Genomic DNA, 22,618 nt, shown 5'->3' on the forward strand with positions numbered 1-22,618 from the left:
ATATATATATATATATATGTATATATTCCATGGTACATAAATCACTGTACCATGCAATACATTATAGTGCCAATTTTACAAAACTATTGTACAATGGTGTTTGCATTACAAATGTCCCCCAGGAGAACATTGTATAGTTTTTTTAATGTACATTTTCGTAACTGACTTTTCGTTCTTACTTTACTGTTCATCCTACGGTAGACCTGCGGCCAGGAAAGAGTAAAGCACATATCTACATTTATATTTTGTTGAGCAATGTCAAGAAATCAAATACAACACCAGGGTTATTCAGCTTTATTGAATCTGCATATTCAGCATTCCCTTGAGTTCCGTTTCTGGCTGTCAGAAATACTTTTTATCTTCATTGTATGTTCACACATTTCCAAGGAAAAGTAGAAAGTGGTAAGAATCATACAAGAGGAGCATGTATTTCATTCAAGTGTTTACATAAGCATTTACAGTGCCTTGCCAAAACTAATCAGGCCTTGACCAATTCTGTCATGTTACTGGATTTCACAGTCCCACATTGCAATTGTGCCCTTTGTGCGGTTTCATTTGAAAGCACTGAAACAAATCTCCTAAAATGTGACATTGTTTTGTAACATTCAGCCCCTGCAGTTAAATATTTCAGAAGCTGACAGCATCACTCAGAAATGTTAAAACAGTGACCTTAGGACAATAATCTTTTTGTTGATTTTTTTTAATATAAATACTTTATTGTTAAATATACTCAATCTGATTATTTATGCTAATGTTTAGATAATTTTCAACCCTTCACCACATTTTATATATATAATTTCCAACATAAAACCATGTCAAATTAAAAATGTCCTCTTACTACATCAATACCATATTCACAATACAGTAAAATATCAGAGTTGGCCTAAAGTCTGAATATTTTAGCATTGGCACTGTGCATGGTTTGTCAGCATTCATCATCGCAGAGCAGGGGGATGTCTTATTCGATGCATGTCTCTGGACATCTCCCCTATACCTGATTATTATAATGTACTAATTAATATTCACATACAGTAAAAAGTAAGCAGTCAAAGAAAAGCTCCAAAAACATTATAATAGTATAATGTATAAACAATGTCTGTCTAGACTAAAACAGTCTTGAAATTAAATCATTTGTACATGCTATTCAGAATACAAAAATAAGATTTCAGTCATGTTAGATTCTAGCATAACTTCAGCCCTCCGGGTGCATAACATGAGTAATATCACACTATGATGTGCACATATAATAGCACTAAAGTGAAAAACACCAAGAGCGTGATGTCCTTAAACATACACCGTAGGTCCATATCAGATGTGTTTCTTGCTCAAGTACAGTTTCCAATGAGAACTTTCTATAAAAAAGAAATACATGAACTGACAATGCTTTTGGTCACATTGGAGATATAAAGTAGAATTAAAATTTGAATGGCATGAATCGGTTGATTCCTGTGGTTAAGGGTTAAAGTCAACATGAAACTCACAAATTATTTTAATAATGTAATGTAACATTTTTGAATTAACAATAATAAAAAAATGGATGAGTTGGATCCCAACAGTAACACTCTGCAATGTGTTTGTTTTATTGTAACCTTTTTTAAATAAAAATACTGCACTAACAATTCAGTAAGACAATTTTTTAAAATGGCTAATAAATATTAACATCCTGAACAGTCTACTTAACATCAGCCAAAAAGACAATTATCAAGATATAAAAAAATTTTGATGAAGAAAAACATTTTTTTCTTTGGAATAACATGCTCTGATGAATCATGCACAATGATATCTGTAATATGTATTAAGAAACTAAATAGTTAATTGTGATGTTGAAAGGATATTTCACCTAAAAATAAACTTTATTCAACCTCATGTCATTCCAAACCTGTTGGACTCATTGTCTTCTGTACTTTATTAATGTACCATTATCACATTTCTGGGGTTCTTAGAAGTGGTGAACTACAGTGTGATTGGAAACTACGACTAATATAATTTTTGCATTTTCATTTGCCGGAACAGCAAAATATAGAGTTTCTATGACTTTACAAAACAGGAAAAAATATATTGAGAAATTAATCATGTGGGTCAGAAAAAAGAAAAACACTCACTCCCTCAGCTGTTGTATTAGAAACACAAACGCAGCAGTATTATCTAATTTTATGTAATTCAGTGCAAAGGTAAGAAAACATATAGCATTATAAATGTCAAATGAATAAGAAACTGTAAATTGTTTAAAAATATAAATATAAAAAAAAACCACTATATTTAAATGTATTAACTAGATTCTTAGAAACGTGTGATTAACTTGAGTCCTAGAAGCTTAAGAAAATGGTTAATAGAAGTCAGTGTTAGCCAAAATCTTCTTTTGTGTTCTATAGAAGAAGGAAAAAATCAAACAGGTTTGGAATGACATGAAATTGATAAACAGATTTCAGATTTTCACTGTTGGGTGAACAATGTGATGTAATGAAGATACAAAAATGCAAGCCTGCATTTCTCTGATGATGGCACTTTTCTGTCCCTATATTCTGAATCTCTGTTATCCATCATTTAATACACTCATCCCATCTCTCTTGTAAATAACTTCTGATTTGGTTAAATCTCAGAAAGAAATTACAAACATTGCAGCAGCAAACAAAAGAAGGAACAGAAGAATCGGTTGTGGTTAAGGTCATAGTTATTGATATCATCACTCATTATTGTTTTTATCAAAGTGCTGTACAGTACATACTAGCAATACTATAGCTGCGTGGTCAACGAATCGTCCTGTTCCGTTACCCAGCGGGAGGAGTCTGGGATTTGTCCACCACAGGGCCCGACCAATCCCTGGAACACGTCCTCATTTGAGTCCAGGAGGCGGGAGCTGGAGGCGGAGAAACTGGAAGCACAGTGCAGGGAAGAAGGTGGGGACAGAGGTCCTAATGTCAGTAAAACATCCCTTCCATTAGCTCTCTGTCCATTGGTCGTCATGGCACCGTCACCCTCATTTAAAGCACCCATGTCCACCTGATTAGGGTTGGCATCGCTTCTGGTGACGGGACCGACACCCCTGGTGAAGCCCAAATCGTTCCAAGCCCCCGGCGGGTGAAGCAATCCATCTGAGATAGTGTAGGTTGCAGCGGTGACACCTGCCGGCTGCGGAAGGTGGCTTCCCATGCGTGAGAACAGCAGGCCGAGCCGTCTGAAAGAGTTCTTCTTGGAACTAGAGAAGCGGGAAAACCGCCTCCAAGTTCGTGAAAGTGCAGGTCTTGCTGGAGCCACTGAGGACAGGGACGAGGAGGGCGAGGGGTTCTTCCTCAGTCCATTTATCTTTGGTTTACCCTCCCTGTATGCAGATGGTGGCACCGTCGTTGTAGTAGTAGCGACCTCCATTCCGGAGATGGAGCGAAAGAGGGCAGAGACTCCGTACGACGGATCCGACGGTGTAACAGTTTTGAAAGACACACCCTTGGCCCCGATGCTGCTCCCGTCGCTGTGGTAACAGGCCTCGCCCTCGTCGCTGACCTCATCTCGAAGCGTGGCCTCGCTGCTGGAGGAATAGTTCCGCCGAGGCGGCTTCCGGTTGCCCAGAAGGTCCAAAACTTCATAGCGGAAACTGGAAATGTCCTGTTTCAGCTCCTAAGGCAGAGCATTATTATAGTATTACTATAATATATAGTAATACTTATAGTATATGAGTATATACTTATAGTGTTGACGTGACTTTAAGTTTCTTTTATTCAAACAACAACCAAAGAACATTTACATTATAGTAAAATATATCACAGAATTCAGTCTCGCTCAAGTGTAAGCACTCTAAAAAAGCTCCAAGTATAATAAGTGAAGCTGTCTGTAGTGTATGATGAATCAATCTCTTAATGCATCACATGTACATCTGCACTTGTAGTTTCTGATGAGAGAATTCCCCAAAGTGCAGAATTCAGTTAGTGAGCATGCTCACTGACCACAACTTGCGTGTAAGGCGATGTTAATATTTAGTAAAATGCCCTTAAATAATAGAAATATTAAAGAAACAATTATTGATCTAAAATCACAAAAGCACAATTATATATTGGAGCTCATGTAAATATGTCTTCTTTAATTTGTATGTTCATCCACAATATATAAGTGTTTGGGCTGTTTAATATTAGAATTTTGTCTAAAATCCCCCACCGTGGCATCGCCTATCCCCCCAGATCAAATATGTATATGCTATATACTGTTATTAGAAATCAGATTTTAAACCACTGTGAGTGGAGAAAGAAAATACATTTAAAGGACTGTAATGGACTGACGTTATTGATGTTGCTTTATGTCTTGAAATGTACAGAAAATAAACAGCAGTTGTGGCTGTCAGAACATTACCATGAAAATACAGTAGCAACATTTTAAGTTTTATTGATTGGACTCAAATTTACTGGAATTTTTTTTTATTTAATTAAATGATGTAATACTAACAGAAACCACTGAAAACCACTGAAAAGGATACATTTTTTTGAGTATACAGTATTAAGGGAACTTTTAATCACTTTTAATAAATGATCAGGTATTTACTGCAGCATATTTGACAAAAAATAATTTTACATTAAAATGAAATCCTGCTGTATAAATTATAGGCAGATTTATAATTATTATATTTTTAGTATGCAAATATTTTATAAATCTTAATGACACTTTTTTAAAAGCTTAAAAATATATATCAATGAGGGTGCTGGCGATTGCATATAAAGATTATAAGAAAAAGATCAGCAGATTTTCTGTCAATACTGGGGCATTTGAAGAATGATTACTTGTGTCAGTGTTTTCGTTCATGAGCCTGCATTTCCTGATATTTATGCTAGATAAATAGAGATTTAGTTTCAGAAGCACCTTAAAATTTTCCTCTGTCAGCCCTTCGCTTGTCTTGGCGCTGCGGATCATGGACGCCACATACCTCTTAACTAGACTACGGATGACCTCCTGAGAGTTAAAGGGGAAGAAGAGAAAGTAAGCAATCAGATAGAACTCCCTAATCTGGAAATGTACAGCTGGATCTTTGGTGTGACGTTGCAAGCAAAAAGATAGACAGGGGAAAAAAGCCAGAGGCGAAGCGATGTAATGCAATTACATGCACATTGTTTGTATTCTCGCATGTGTGTAATTGCAGAGCTTTATCTGCTGGCATACCTGATAATGCTGATTCTGTATTAGCCTGTCAGCATGCTTTTCCTGAAAGGAGAAACAGATATTCACACTGTAATTATGTAATTATTAATTTTAATTCAGAGTCCTTCAAATTATACAGTACTCTGCCATTTGTGTGCTATGAGCCTCCATTACTTATAACTGACAGATTAACAGGGCATTTAAGTTTAAATCAGTTACAATATAAAATAATGAATTTGAATTCCTTTATAAATAAATTATGTATAATTTAGTGTAGAATAAAGCATTAATTGTGTTTGTCACCCAATATTAATGTTCAAATTCATCATGATCAACACACTGAAATGACAGTATAATAAACCATATTTTAGAAAATTGAGCTCTTATTTTAATGAAAAAATCATGATACAGGTATATAATTCGCACTGTCGGTGTCCTTTTTTTTTAATGTGGAATTTTTTTTTTTTTTTTTTACTTTCTGTCTAAGAACATTGCACTATTATTAGAAATTTCCTGAAAATAATAATGTTTATGATTATTCTGACACCAGATTAAGAGGGTTAACATCATAGAAAAATGAATAAAATTTATGTTACCAGTCCTTTACATTTATATTCAACTATTTATATTCTGTTTCAGAAAACATACATTTTACCATTTAAAATATGTTTAAAAGTTATGGAAAGAAGTCTCTCACCAAGACTGCGTTTATTTGATCGAAAATACAGTAAAGCGGTAATCAAGTGAAATATTGTTACAATTTAAATGAAATATTTTCTATTTGAAAGTGTTCACATTTATTACTTTATTCCATTATTCCAGTCTTCAGTGTCAGAATTTGATATGCTGATTTGCTAATCAGGAATTTTTTTGTATTATTTTCAGTGCTGAAAACAGTTATGCTGCTTAATATTTTGTGAAAACCATAATACTTTTTTCAAAGAGAAGAGAATGAAGATGAAGAGAATAGCATTTATTTGAAACAGAAATGTAACTGACCCAAAAATTTGAATGGTAGTGTATTATCTGAGCTGATGGTGTTAAAAAGATGATTTTGACCACATAACTAAGACGTATGTTGTATCTGTTAATGCTGCAAACTGCACCAGCCTAAACTGCAAAAATGTCTGACAGTAAAAAGACTGAATAACTAATTTCATGGAAATGAAAGAACAATTGGGTTTTGTTATCAGCAATTTCCTATTGCATCCACAATGAGTGAATCAATCAAAATTTTCAAATGCAATTTCAATGCAAATTCTCATGTGCAGTTATGGTCTCTTCTTTTGCATTGTTTTGAGATTTATGAGTCCTGCAGATGCTTTCTAACTGGAATGCTGCTATTTGTACACTCAAAATCAACACAAAATCAGATAAGCACTTCCATATGAACATGAAGGTATTCTAAATTTGCAGTATATGCTGAGAGATTCTTAAAATTCTTATCAGATATTGCAGGAAAGCTGCTCTTCTCTTAGCTCTACATGTAGGCAGCTTTATATAATGATCAAGGTTTGATCCCAGCTCAGCAATGCCCGCAAACATGTGGGAGAGAGTTTCGAGTGAGTGTGCTTTGGCTCTGTGTGTGTGAGAGTGTGAGAAAGAGAAAGAGAGAGAGTGCATGAGCATCTGTACTGATGCAGGCCAATAAAGGCAGTGCAGAGAGATGGATTTGTAATAAAAGTGCGTCAGGTGGAACAAGAGAGGATATATTTGAAACAGAGTTTCAAGGGGAGTTGCATGGCAACACAGGAGGTTAAACTCCAGACAGACTCGGGCCATGTTACACCTCATTACATCATCAAAGGAGAAACAGAAACTTGTTGAATAATAAAAAATAGTTCCTTCATAGAAGTTTAATTAATTTATATGAAACCCCACTTCACTGATTCAATTGAAATGAAATCTGCAACCACTCTGAATGAAGCCAGTAGTTGAAGTTTGGGGGAGGGGGCTGACAAGCTGGTTGTGATGTCAAAAATATGGCAAAGACCTGTCTCATGAATATTAATTTGATCACGCTGACGTTGCTAGGTAACATTTCTGGTTATCTAACCTAATTAATATTCATGCAAAAAGCCTTTGAATAATTGTACTTTTACAAATTCATGCTGTGAATCCATTTAAAATAAACTATTGAAGACGAATAATGGTGATCAATTTCCAGTAAAGATTTAGGCTTCCATTAAAAAAAATAAAAATAAAAATAAAAAAATAGCAAGAATGCATAAAAATGATATAAAGTGACAGTAAAGACATTAATAATAGTTCAAGATTTCTAATTCAAATGCATGCTTCTTCAATTAATTCAAATAAATGCTTAAAATATAAAACAATAAATGCAGACTTGTTGAGAAGAAGAGAAATGCATCTGATCTCAATCTTTTTAATAGTAGTGCATGCTTTCCTTCACATATTCATGCCAAACTTAACCAATAATCTTGATGTTAAAAATAAAGAAAGCATGGTCATGTTATTCACATCTACCCAATTAGTATATATGGCCATAATATGGTTTTGTAGACATATATAGTACCACATATATGTCACTGTTTCTGGGAATTTTCAGAATTGAAAAAATTGTAATAGCAACAAATTAACACCAAATGACATAATTTGAATGTACAAAATTGTGTAAACACTCTTTCAATGAGACTGACATGCTGGATATTTAAGCTGTTGCTTTTGTTAAAGTCAAAGGCTTTTATATGTATTTCTCTCACTCAGTGATACCTGAAAGTAATGCATGATGATACCAGTCTAAATACAATTACTGCATCCCACTATAAGTCAAAAACCAATAGTTCAAAAGCAATAAAAATGTAAATGAGCTGTTTTAGCATTCAGTGTGCTGATATATGTGTGTGGCTGTGCTGTTAGTCATTGTAATGGGTAATCAGTTACACAATGAGCCAGCTGCATTGTGCTTAAAGTGAAATTTAAACCAGAACCACTTGATCAGATTCAGATGAAATCACAGTGTGAATGTTCAGATGGATTCAGGTTGTTTCCTTTACCGTAAACTCCTTCAGACTCTCATGTTTATGGGGGTCTTCTTCAGGCGGAGCAGCCTCCGACCCGCAGAGCCGCCCGTGTACCCATCGACACAGGTACCAGAATGACTTAGGACTGGGGATGATGTTGAACGGTGGGGGGAGTGTCCCGCCCTCATCGAAATAACTCATCCACAGCTTGGTTCGAGCAAACTTCCACTCGATGTCAGCATGGTCCTAAAAACCAGTGACAAACAAATTATGAGCTGAATGATAATTATTAATGAAGTATAAGATCGTAAACCAATTGTATCCAGAATGCATTTAAAAAAAAAAAAAAAAATATATATATATATATATATATATATATATATATATATATATATATATATATATATATATATATATATTATACATTAGAGTACATTTATGAATGAGAATTTGTTACAATGATCAAAAGTTTGGGTGACACTTTATGTCCTTATTACACGTACTTACAATTATAATAAAAATCAATGCATAATTACATGCAAGTAACCCAAAGCCAAACCTTAATCCTAACCCTAACCATATAGTAAGTACATGTAGTTAATTAATGTTACTCAGTACTTAAATGTATAATTACACTGTAACAAGGACACCTTAAAATAAAGTGTAACCAAAGTTTGGGGTAAGTCAGATTTTATTTTATTTTTTTCACTTTTATTCAGCAACGATGCATTAAATTGATCAAAAGTAACTGTAAAAATAGTTATGTTACAAAAAAGTATATTTCAAACAAATGCTGGTCTTTTGAACTTTCTATTCTTTAAAGCAACCTGAAAAAATGTATCACAGTTTCCACAGGAAGTTTTGAGAAATGATTATTTAGCACCAAATCAGCATATTAGAATTACTTCTGAAGGCTCATGCAACACTGAAGACTGCTTTGCCAACACTGATAAAAAAATAAAAATAAAATGTATAAATTGAAATGGAAAATATTATTTAAAATTGTTGTAATTTTCCAAATATTACTCTTTTTACTGTATTTTTTTATCAAATAAAATGCTAAATTCTAAAACATAAAAAAACTTACCAACTTCAAACCTTTGACTGATATAAAACTTTTCAATTAAAATTAAATCTTTAAATGTGAAAAAGTCTAGAATATCTATTCATCAGGAAGTATACTGGCACATTTAAATTTGTACTTGCAATTTGTTGGCCAATCATCTGAGTACAATAAAATACAGTGTATTTCTGGCTTTTTGAATTATTGTGGTCAGTACTCACTGCGATGAGCTGGTAAGAGTTGTTCATCATAGCGATGAGCATGTTCAGAAGAACCACCAATGAGATGATGTTGTAAGTGCCGAACATAGTGGCTCCAACAAACTCTGTGAACTCATGCCGAGCTTTCACGTTTGTTACATACAGATTCAGGAGGCCGAATATCGACCAGAACAGTGACTGAAGGGTTTCAAACAACCTGAAAGACAGATGGATGGAGATTCAGGAGACAAGAAAGAAAGACAGAGAGAGAAATCACATGAATCAGAATATTGTGCAACAACATCACAGACACATTTAGGATGGGCCAGAGAAGGTCAAAGCTGTCACAGCTTTATAAATAAGAAGCTACAGTATTGCAATGTACAGCATCAAAAAAATTTCATAAGGCAATGTCTGGCTGCCTCTAAGAGTTGAAGTTTGTGCGTCTACGAGCTCCCTTAGGGTGAAAGGAATTGTGATTTTGTTGTTGTTGCATTAAATATTCAACATCGTCAACTTTCATCAAAGTCTTGGCAGAGATAAATACAATGTGGTTTCCTGAAAATATGAAAGAGGAGTTATAGCAGAACTGAAAGGACATAGCACTGTGGATCACTTTTGGAAGCAGGTATTAGACTGCTTTTGATAGAGTATGTCGGGAGAAACTTCAGTGGCACAGACATACAGAAGAACCATACAGCAAGACTATTGAGAGAACGCTGACAATGAAAAGTGCTGTGTCTGGGAATCCATTGTGACGGGTGAAAAAATTCATTTTATTTTGGGTTTGTAGCAGACTTGTAATGTTTTACTGCCTTTAATTCCCAACAGCTCGTGCAGTGGCAGCCTTGGCTCACTTTGTGCCCTAGGCAAGATAAACACGGCCGAAAACACCCCCAACAACAACATGTAACATTATCTAGTATATATAGTGTGTAGTACAGTACATATGAAATATAAATACTGTTTATTAATTTATGAGTCATAAATGCAAACAAAGACAATACTTATTTATATATTTTTTTTTAATATATGTAAAGTACGTACATATATATTTTTATTTAGAATTATAAATCTTAGTTATATATATATATATATATATATATATATATATATATATATATATATATATAGTGTCACACACTTTAAACATATACGCTTGATTGCTTCATATGTTTTTGATTACCACTTGATGCTTGGTTTATTTAAATCCATGTGACTAAAATTGTGACAAGACAAGTGGCCCCTTGCTTTGAACAGACTTGTTGTTTCTGAGCAGGGCATCAATATTTCTGTGTGTAAGCTGTGAATAGTGGTGTCCATTTTGAACACATGGACCAGATTTAGAAGGCTGCATCCATGTTATATTTTTGGCACATTCAATGTCACTGATAAACGAGTTAAAAATAAAGCGTGGCCAGCACCTTATGCACAGGACTGACATGACAGACCTGCCGTGGCGGAGCCCTAATGGAGGTGCATAGGTTTGCCTCAAGCACCTCACTGACTTGTCAGAGATAGTGACATAACAACTGGCAGCCCACTAGAGCCAGCAGCCCTCCACATTCTGAGCCGTTTCAGCTGACATTTGGCATTTGAAGCTTTCGAAATGAAAGGCCAAAATAATACAGAAATGAATATGTTCTGAGTGTACTGGTGTGTGTAAAATCTGTCTTCAGAAATCTATTTTGCCTTTATGCACTGAACAAAAAAATCTTTTAGAACAAGACTTTTTTCAGTAAAAATATCCAAACAATCATAAGGCAAGATACTTCAGAAGACAAAAATTTCAATTAAATGTAAGATATATTTCCCATTTATTTGAGAATACCTGTTTTCCAAGAATATATTTTGAATACAGTTTATTACACTCTCAGGAAAAAAAGAAAAAAAAGGTACAAAACCTGTCACTGGGGCGGTACTTTGATGTCATACATCGATCGGTCTGATGGTGATGATCCGCTTCAAGTCGAACAAGCATAATGATTGAATGAACCATTCATAAAGAACCCTTTACTTCACGCCTGAATGAATCAGCCATTTGAACAAATCAAATGAATGAATAAATGACTCCATGACTTAATCATTAAGACGTTTACCACCTCCTACTGGCAGTTTTAGTTTATTGTTTAGAGTATCGTTTCATTAAATAAATCACTTAATATTTTCACAGTAATAATTATAATGTTATATACAGTTAGCTGTATTTTTTCGTTATTATTTTCAGTTATCAATATTATTATTCCAATAATTATCAAAACAACCCAACTGCAGTTTGATTGATATTAACAGGGTTCATACAGAAACTGCAAAATGAAATTCCAGGACTTTCAAGGACTTTTTAAGCATTTTTCAAGAACTACTTTTTTTTTTCAAGGACTAGAAACAGAGAAAATAAATAAATGAATAATGATAATAAATAAATAAAAATAAATGGCACAAATAAAGTTCAGCACAAAAGCTTGCAATGACTGTGGCAACTTTAACACCTGAAAGGATATTATGGCAAAGTTATTGCTTTCCTAATTCAAACTGTTTTTTTTTTTTCATGAATATGATTGAGCTGAAGAATGAAAGCTGTATCATACACTTGGGAAATTATGAGCTTTATTACTACTTATCAACACATAAACTTAGCTCACGAGATATATAGATACCTGGTTCACTAGAATGAGAAAATATTTTAATACTATTTTTAAGATTTTTTTTTTTATGACAAAATATTTGTCTTTTAATCACACAAATAAAAAAAATGCTGTTGTATTTTTAAATATTTGAACTAATCTAGGGGTGTAACAAATTATTATTTTGGTAATCAAATAATCTACTGATTATTTTGACAATTGAGTAGTCTGATATTTATTAGTAATACAAATAGACCTAAGTGAAAAGCAGGCTTCAGTAAGACTGTTAATATATTAACTAACGATGAGGCAATAATAATTGGTTCAAATAAAGTATCAAAACCGAGTAATTACATGGTTTTATTGAACAACCATGACAAAATAGGCCTTCATAAGGTAATATGAAGTTACACAAAATATGAACATAACCAACTTAATTTTGTTTTGTATTAAAACAAATACTTGCAGAGGGCACCAACGGCCCGGCCATGCTTTATGTTACAGCTTGATTCAAAGATGTTTAAATCCATGTAATTTGAATATTTAGCCACCTAGAAACTCATATCAGGGTTTTAACTTTTAGTTTGAAATCGTAATGTACAACAAATCGCATACTTAGGAATATGATGATGAATTCTCCTGTGTTGGCATATGTTTATAAATGATTTACGTTACAAATCTACAGAGATAACATGCACTGTTTTCCCTGGTGAACGTTTAGAAACACAAACTCACAGTATATGCAGAGGAAGAGTTTGTATCCTGAGCTGCTGAGATGGAGATGTGCTCCAAGATTTTAAATGATAACAGTCCAGCACAAAATGTGTCAGAATTTATATGCGTTGCCAAATGAAACCCAAACGAACAGCACATGCAATAATAGACTGAACAATATAATGCAAGCACTATCAAAAGATCTCAGCGCTGCTAAAAGCCAGGCGAAATGGCTCTGTAGCTTATTTATATCAGACGTGCTGCATCGTTAATTTTGCGTAAAAATATTCTTTTATCAAGGCGAAAAAAATAACACATTTCATATAAACTGCCCTTTAAAAATTCAAGTACTTTTTAAGTACCTTCTCAAAAACATGCCTGTTTTCAGGGATTTTCCAGGACTTAAATTTCAAAAAGTCAAATACAAGTATCCTGGTTCACACATCTTAATCCATGAATAAATGTATTATGAGACGCAGAGGTTATCCATCACCGTAATGTAGGAATCATGAACACACAATATTGAATCGGCAGAGAATTGTCTTTCTGCGAGTCATTAAGAAATCAATCTATCTAGCTCCACTATGATTTTTTATATATTTTTCATAAATAAATAAATAAACAAACCCACATACCCGACCTATATATATATATATATATATATATATATATATATATATATATATATATATATATATATATATATATATAGCTATATCTATCTATCTATCTATATTTATATATATATATAAAACAAAGACAATACTTATTTATATATTTTTTTTAAATATATGTAAAGTACGTACATATATATTTTTATTTAGAATTATAAATCTTAGTTATATATATATATATATATATATATATATATATATATATACACATGTATATATATAGATAGATATATATACACACACACACACACACACACAAACACAAATCGCACCCAAAATCTAAGTAATTTTTCTGTTCTTCCAGAAATGTAATAAAAATCTGTATGTTTTTATGAAAGGCCCAAACCGTGTGGAATGTCAAAGACTTTAATCTGTGAAGTAAAGTCTCTGTGACTGAACCTCAGAAAAACACAACAGAAAGCCTGAAGGAGCTCGTGCTACTTCAGATGTGATGGGGTTGAGGGATTTGATATCTCTGTGTGATAATGGCACATAAAGCTCAGATGCAGCTGCAGGCAAAAAAAACAAAAAAAAACAACAACAACACTAAACCAAAATGGAATTCTGATGAAAATGCTAGATTTAGTTTCAAATCCCAAGACATTTCAACAACATACATGGGTTTGTTTTTTGTTTTTTTATGTTTAAGGTGTAAATATTTTACACAGTAGCTGCAGTTTTCTGAGGGACACAGCACAGATTTATCTTCTTCTTTCTCAACATTTGCTCTCATTAATATTCATGAGATGATTCTTGAGCCTGCAATATTGTGCAGTGTTGGATGATTGTGTGGTTATCGATGTCTCATGGATCAACAAATCACTGGTAAAGCAAGATGTCTTAATGAAAATTTAGAAGCGGCATCAGCACTGTCCTATCAGACGTTGACTGAGACTGCCCTGGAGCTGCAGTGCAGGAAAGGATGAATGCATGTTGTAAACAAACAGCATTGTGAAAGCCTCAATCTAAAATTAGGTATAATTTTGACTACATAGAACCACTAAAAAGTAGTTGACTACAGTACATAAGATAAAGGGGCAACAGCGTGCCTCAGGGAGGATGTAAACAAGTTAGCATTTAGCACTTCCAATTCCCTCATCCCAAAGTCAATGGTTTTTTTTGAAGAGGTGTTTGGTTAAATGCATGAAACAAGGTCTGTAGTTAACACAAGCTGAATATATTTTCACAGCAACCCTCCTTTGTGAGTTTTTTTAAAAGCTGCTAACAAGCTTCTAAATTGAGGTTGTTGAGGAGGACATTAAATATCACACCGAACAGGTAAAGTCATCTACTCACCAGTCCACTTTTAAGCCTTGTTGTGTTTATAATTGTATATTTAATAATTTAAATCAAACTTTGACAACTGCTGCACAGTAGTCAAAAATGAATCGGTGAATCATTGTTTTAAATTATTCATTTAAATGAACCATCCAAAAGAACTAAATAAACAGAATAATACAACAAACAGAAAGCTGATAAACTTACGTAGAGAATGCATTGTTCTGTTTCTCGCAGCGGATCCCTTTGCAGTGGTTGGGTTCATCGGCTGCCTCTGTCTCGTAGTAAAAGTATAGCTGGTTGAGTCCATTGGCGAAGGCCAGAAGCACTAGACAGTAGATGAAGAGGAACTTGAGGATGTCCAGCAACATGCGACCAAGTGAGATCTGCAGCGGGCCCAGGTGAGAGTTGGCCGTGAAGAGGGAGATGAGCCGAAGCGAGCTGAAGATGTTAGCAATGGCAAACAAAGCCTCAGCGATCAGCGTCGGATGCCACATCTCCCATTCCTCTCGTGGACGAGAACTGTTATACTAGAGAAGACAATGATTTCATTATTTAGTTTCATTGGAAGAACTTCTGTATATGCTGTCCCACTTTTGTGCATTGAAATAAGCACTAAACCCTGTACACAAGTATAGTATTTAAACACAATTACTACGTAAACTTAATTCAAAAGTAGTGCAAGACTGCATTTATTTGATCGAAATACTGTAAAAACAGTAATATTGTGAAATAGTTTCACAATTTAAAAGAACTGTTTTCTATTTTAATATATGTGACCCTGGAGTGTCAATTTTTAGAAATTGAGATTTACACATCAGCTGAAAGCTAAATAAATAAGCTTTCCATTGATGTATGGATATTTGGCTGAGATACAACTATTTGAAAAACTGGACTGAGAGTGAAATCACTCCAATATGCTGATTTGCTGCTCAAAGAAATATTCCTTATGATTAACAATGATAGCGCTACATATTTTTTCATTTTTAATCATTAGTGCATGTGCATTTGGACTATGCTTAGCGATGGTTAGCCAAGTGTTTGCGTATTTGTGTAATTCCATTTTTAGTCTTATTCACATACTTTAGCACTCACAATCCAACATAACCAGGTGCTAAATGCACTGGTATAGTGCTGCATCATGCATATTTAAATTCATTGCCAAGTCACTGTCATTTGGTTCTGGGCAAATAAGCCTCCTTTTTATGCAAATGTGACTCAATGGATCAGATTCACATACATGAATGGATTGGCTGCAGTTAATGCTGCGCTACTTAAAAGGAATTTTTGTGTACATTTTCTAGTGATCATGGCAGCAATAATTCATCAAATGGTGATCAGAAGATGAAGAAAAGTATAATAACTACACATATCTACACATACTGTAAAATTGCGCTATTTTAAAGAGTCTATTTAAATGCCTGGATTACAGTGGTGCAATAAAAATTGCAATCAGCACGTGATTGTACCATTAACTAATGTGATTTGCATAATTCATTGAGTGCATCAGGTGCTGTAACAATACCCACGGCAGACATAAATGACACAATATTATCAGTAGGTTCAAGTCATTCTTAGTGAATTCCCTCTAGAAATTTTTGGAATGCTTTAGTGAAGAATAATGGAAAAGTTAAATTTGGAAACTACAGTGTGTGGAAGTTCTTCCATTAGTTTTTGTTCTGGATATGCCTCAGTCTTTTTCTAGGCAGCTAAGTCGAAGGTCTAACAGATTCTTAAGACATTTCCTGAGCTTTTGCCTTGAGTAACTTCACTTGAGGGTGGAAACAGACGCCTTCTCCACTCAGTACCATCCCTCAATTCCATGTTCCAGTGGGCAGAGAAATAAGGCTGGCTTTTCAGTGCCAGGCATGGCTGAGCTCTTCTTGCTTTAAATTCTCTGTTCTCTACTGGGAGCTAAGACCACAATATTAACTCTCTAATAAATTCACCCCCTACACAAAAAAAAACAAACAAAAAAAAAAACAGAAATTGTGAGTCAATTTCACAAACAATTAAAAAGAAACTGCAAGTAATGATGAAAAATGTGTAAAAAGTAACAAATAAAGTAAAAAATAAAAATACAAAAGTTTTTTTTTTTTTTTTTTTACAGAATATTCTCATGTTTAAGAATTTTTCTATAAAATAATAATACATGCATTAAGGTACATTCACACAAAATGTATAGCTTGTAAACGTAATTCTTGAGAATGTGTCCAAACACAAAACAGAACATAAATTATATGGCTTGGACCATTTATCATTTCGCACATGCACACACACACACACACACATGCTGTAAGTGGGCTGGAACCCCTTCCATGCAGGGTGACTAACGCAGCTGCAGATGGTCATGAAGCCTGGAGTGTGTCTGCGTGCATGTGCTCACGTGCATTTGAGTGTGAGTGTGGATGACTGAATCGACAGCAAAACATTTACAGCAGGAGCTCACCTTGACATACGCGACGATCTTTAAAGATATAGTGGCCAAATAGAGAGAATTCATGGCAAAATCCATCAGGTTCCACCAGTCATGGACGTACTCATTAAAACCTCCGTCCCACATCTCCTTAATCTCAGCCCATATAAAGCCTATGAGCAAAACACACAAACATACAAGCCTAAACTTGGAATACAGAATATACTGGTTATTGGAAAATATATAAATTTTGTATTTATTGTATCAGTTGATATAATTGGATAGATATTAGATGATATTGCATTTTAATTCTACATGCCTATTTCCTTACAATTAGAATCCTAATCAGAATTAGTTTTATTCGCCAAGTGTGCACAAACACACAAGTAATTTGTTGTGTTTTTTTAAGGAGCTCTTGGTACATGCATACATACATGAGAACAAAGAATATTTAAATAAGTAAGACTAAAAAAAACTATAAATAATAATACTGTGATATGAATCTGACACAGAAGAATTATGTACAGATTTTTGCATTATTTACTCTATATACAGCTGAATAAATAAAAATCGCATAAAAACTGTAATACTTTAATTACACTGTTAAATGTAATCTTTAGCAAATCTTACAATTAATTTCAATTTTTATATATTACATAATACGTAGTACATAATGCTTTGATTTCTGAATTCACTTGTATTTCAGTTTTTAGTGTTATTTAGTCATTTTGACCTATTGTATCAGTTGATATTTCATATTTAATTGTGCATATTCATTTTTCCTACACTTACACTTAAATTAGCTTTGCCATCATCTGACACTTCAAGTTAACATTTAGAAACACTAATCATTTAATAACAGTTAAATGCTATCTTAGCAAATATTACAATAAATATCCATTATTAATGCTGTAAATCATAACACATGCCTTAATTCACTTATATATTTATTTTAGTATTTATCGTTTGGTTTTTAATCTTTTTTTTTTCTGCTGTAAAGTTGGGCATTTTAACATGGGATGTCAATGGGACTGACTTTCTTTTGCAGCCATCCTCTAGCGGCCAGTAAATGAATTGCAGTTTTAGTCACTTCCTTGTTGGCTTCACAAGAGAAAGCGGGAGATTGCCGCTCGCCTAAGACCTGCACTGAGTGAACTGTGAGCTGTCCGGCATTGTGTCTACTCCGGTACAGGGGAATACAAAAATGTGTGTTTTGTTGTTGGATGTAATAATGAATAAAGCAGTCGTCGTTTACTCCAGACATCTGAGCCACTGAAGACACAGACGATTAACGTTACTTTCGTTTGTCAAGGGAATACGCCGATCCCCAATTTGCCTAAATGCTTCTATGTTCACGTGAATCATTCGTGATCCAGCTTCATCTACAGTGTTTTTGTTTATGAATCTTTGCAAATCGTCTTTCCTAATAATGTGCTAGCTAGCCAGTTTCATGGCTAAAGTTTACAGTCTGCTCGTCACCCCATGGAATAGAGGGGCGGGGTCAGCAGAGCTCATTAGCATTTAAAGTGACAAGTGACATTTACCCTGATTTTGATAGGGTAAAAAGGGCGTTTTTTACACTACTATTGAGAAATTTTAACCAAAGTATATAATAGAATTTTCATTAAGACCCTAAAGAATCATATCACTTTGTGGAAAACTAGCATCCGATGACCCCTTTAAGTAGCTGTAGAACCTTATTACTTGGGTTAAGGGCTAAGTTAAAACCCCTGACCTGAATATTTGAATAATATCAATACAGTGTTGATTTGCACACAATTTCATAATATATTTAATTAACAAAGTTTATACATGCTCTATGACCTACTGTACATCCCCATGACACATCCAATCATACTCACCCAGCACCCAAGGTAGTATCATCCACTCCACCACAGTGGGCGGAGGGCCCTGCATGTGTAGGTTGGTGCGTGCTATATGCTGTGAGGCTAGGAGGAGGAGGAAGAGGAAGGTGAGGTAGGAGGCTGTGTGGCAGATAAATTTGATGAAGGGTTTTTTAATGAAGAGTCCCAGTGTGCTTTTAGGAGCCAGCAGGTAGACCAGTGAGAAGACAGGGAAGAGCAGGCCGATAATGAAGCACATGACCAGCTTAACTGCCCAGTGACGGCGCCGCCAACCAGGAAAGCCGTCATACCATTGTGTGGCCAAGAGCTGCTGACAGTTTGGCTGTGCCACAAACTGGAAAAAAAGAGAGAGAGATTTGTAAATGGTTTTTAAAGGATTTGTAAATACTCATGCATAATGGCAACCATACGCAGAAGGACCAATTAACTGGGAGAAAAAAGAGCATTATTCATACCGACAAGAATGAGTAATCTTTCATCTATCTTACAGATGAGTTAAACTACACATTTTTATAATCCATTTGTTGGTGGGTGGTATGATTGACTAGCTGACTTTTTTTTAACATTCATAGGATTCGTTAAAGTGTTTAAAAAAAGAAGAATGTTTTGGCATTTTATTTGTCATTTTAATTTAGACAGAATATCACTGTATTTTACTTTTAACAATTTATTGGTTATCGGCCACAATAAGAAAAAAAATTTCTTTGGATTAAATTTCTAGCAATTCTTTGTATCAATCAAAATTGCAGCTGCACACTATCCACTGTTAATAATACACTTTATTACATTTACATTACATTTATTCATTTAGCAGACGCTTTTATCCAAAGCAACTTACAAATGAGGACAATGGAAGCAATCAAAATCGACAAAAGAGCAATGATATACAATATATATATATATATATATATATATATATATATATATATATATATATATATAGTATGTATTATGTATTGTACTATATATTAAATACTGCTTGAGATAAACTTTATTATAAATGAAATCAAATATTTCAATTGTTGTTGGTTATATTTTCAATGGATTTAATGTAAGTCAATGTGAGAGAAAAATGCCTAAAACACTCAAATAAATATCACACCAAATGTGGAAATAATTCACAAAATAAACTTTTTTTCATGGTTAGATGTAGAACTTTATAACTTGGGTTAAGAGATAACAGATTGTTACCCTGTGTGTATTTAAACCCCTGTATTTCTATGTCAGATCTTGTCTACTGTTGGATGTTGTGTTGGCTTCTTCAGTTCTGTGCCTGGTTTATTCTAAGTTCACCAACATAACAGGTTTACACCCTAATTTCTCCATTACAGCCAAGTGATGTAAACATATGTTGAGAATCATCTAAACCAAATCCTTAAACTGATCCAGCAGTTCAAAAGTACAGTTAGTTCACAAAAAGAAGCACCCAAATGAAAGTTACTGTCTAGATTTACACAGAGGTGGGTAATAACGATTTACATTTACTTCGTTACATTTACTTGAGTAATTTTTTGGGGTAACGAATACTTTTCGGAGTATATTTAAAGATGGGTACTTTATACTCTTACTTGAGTAAATTTTGGGGGGAAAATCTGTACTTTTACTTCGTTACTGTGGGCGACGCTCCTCTCGTTACTTTATCTTAATGCTATAATGCTTCAGTTTATTCCAAACGCGCCGTCTACTTTTCTCTGGGCAATGAGCAATGCCCATTCGCGAATGATTCATTCTTTTGAGTCAATTCTGTTCAAAGGCTTGATCAAACCAATTGGCAAACGAGTGAATTGGTTCATGAATCAGTTTGAATGAGTCGTTCAGTTCCCTGCCGCACGCGCTGAGCGTCTGAAGTGGTTCACTCGGAGTTGTAACGTTTAAGAACAGAAAGAGCGTTGAAAACGTGGCTGGAACTGCACAGAATTGAAATCTGCAAAGGTTATTATTTGCTAGCGATGGAGATCCTTATTAGATGAACACCGCGTGTGCTGTCTACTGTTTAACAGGTAATAGCTTGGGCTACATTCGATTACAGTACACGATACCACTGTGACATTAGTTTGGTGTGTGGCTTATAACAGAGGGGAGTCAAGTTGAATGCAGCTTCCAAAAGACAAAAAATAGCCGATTAAGATTTTATTAATTTTAATACAATCACACTGGTGCAAGTACGTTCAGCGAGTCATATTATCAGCTGCTAAATTCAGATCTGTGATTGCTTGCTGGCGCTTAGCCAGAGATAGATGCGTTTATACAGCGCTGCGCATTATAACAAATCACACATGATTCTTTTGAGCTTATTAAAGCATTGGCCAATCAGAGGCGTTCAGATGAGTCATCGCTTAAATGCCGGTGCTTCCTTCACTCGCTCACTGACTGGAGACCTCTTTCTGGCGAATTCTCTCGCAGGAACAACAAAGTGCAGATGTGTGTACGAATCTTTAATTAAGATATTGATTTCACAGTGTTAACAGTTTCAGTGATTTTAATGGGAGTTTCTGAGAGTGATTGAAATCTAGACTGTCAGTGAAAATTAATAATTTAATAATGTAAATGTTATTTGCTCTCTTTCTGAACAATGAAAGATTAGTAGCAATATTTATATCACATTAACTTTCAATGTTAAATTCACATTTAATATAAAGTCAGTCGTATTAAAAATATGTTATGGCATGACAGCTATATAGTAAACAGACAGGGTTTTATAATAAATTACATAAATTGGAGTAAAGGCTGATGAAATATATACATTTATACACGCACACATACATTACATACATTTTATCTATATATCTAAATAAAAATAGGCTCAGTATATATGACCCAAAGTAACTAGTAACTAACTACTTGAGTAGATTTTTTATCCGATACTCTTTTACTCTTACTCAAGTAACTATTCAAGACTAGTACTTTTACTTTTACTTGAGTAAATATTTCTAGAAGTACTTTTACTTTTACTTGAGTACAGTTTTTGGGTACTCTACCCACCTCTGGATTTACAAAAACGATACATTTAGTACTATATGTACATTTATTAAATAAACGTATCTCAGTTTAAAGGACATACAAATACTGTGATTCATTTCTCTGCATTTGTTGTTGATTGAACCATTTGTGTTAACACATTTAGCTCTGAAATGTCACTCATGGCTTGCAGTTGAATAAGAATGTGGTGACAAGAAGACAGACAGAACTGGCAAATGCAAACAGCACTATGATTATTACATTCTTAAAGGAAAGGTTTACTCATCTTGTTTATGCCATTCCAACCCCCTCTGACTTTCTTTCTTACATGGAACACAAAAGGAGAAATTTTGCTTAACAAAATGGTCGAAGCATGGATTGACAGTGAAAGGGAACTGGAGCTGTCAAGCTTCAAAAAGTACACAAAAGTATCATAAATTTGTACATTAGCATATTCTGAGTCCTTGATAACTTTGTGTAAGGAACAGACCCAAATGTAAACAGTTAATCAATTAAAAACGTTAAAGCTTCTAAATGGTCCTTTAGAAGCTTTAAAATCTTCATATACTTTCATTATATTAAAAAGATTGGCCAGGAAATACATGAAAAATAATACTAAGAATAAATAAATACAAACACACATACTGTACATTATATGTACATAAGGTGAACTATTTCTTTAATGATGCTAAAAGTATCTCTATTATCAATCATTCTCAAAGAA

At 34.1% G+C, this 22,618-nt stretch overlaps 1 protein-coding gene across 1 annotated transcript in view; it reads right to left on the reverse strand.

Moving 5' to 3' along the window:
- Positions 1 to 2,314: 2,314 nt before the first annotated feature.
- Positions 2,315 to 22,618, reverse strand: part of LOC132143452 (short transient receptor potential channel 5-like) — a 62,167-nt gene continuing 41,863 nt past the window's right edge. Inside the window, exons 4-11 of the mRNA XM_059553665.1 lie at positions 18,934 to 19,270; positions 17,105 to 17,244; positions 14,863 to 15,185; positions 9,387 to 9,582; positions 8,136 to 8,348; positions 5,140 to 5,181; positions 4,843 to 4,932; positions 2,315 to 3,612 (exon numbers count right to left, since the gene is read on the reverse strand). Of these exons, the coding sequence (XP_059409648.1) occupies positions 2,734 to 3,612; positions 4,843 to 4,932; positions 5,140 to 5,181; positions 8,136 to 8,348; positions 9,387 to 9,582; positions 14,863 to 15,185; positions 17,105 to 17,244; positions 18,934 to 19,270 (2,220 nt within the window). The 3' untranslated portion in view covers positions 2,315 to 2,733. The remainder of the gene's footprint in view (positions 3,613 to 4,842; positions 4,933 to 5,139; positions 5,182 to 8,135; positions 8,349 to 9,386; positions 9,583 to 14,862; positions 15,186 to 17,104; positions 17,245 to 18,933; positions 19,271 to 22,618) is intronic.

Source organism: Carassius carassius, chromosome 7 (assembly GCF_963082965.1).
Source record: "Carassius carassius chromosome 7, fCarCar2.1, whole genome shotgun sequence".
Lineage (NCBI taxonomy): Eukaryota > Metazoa > Chordata > Actinopteri > Cypriniformes > Cyprinidae > Carassius > Carassius carassius.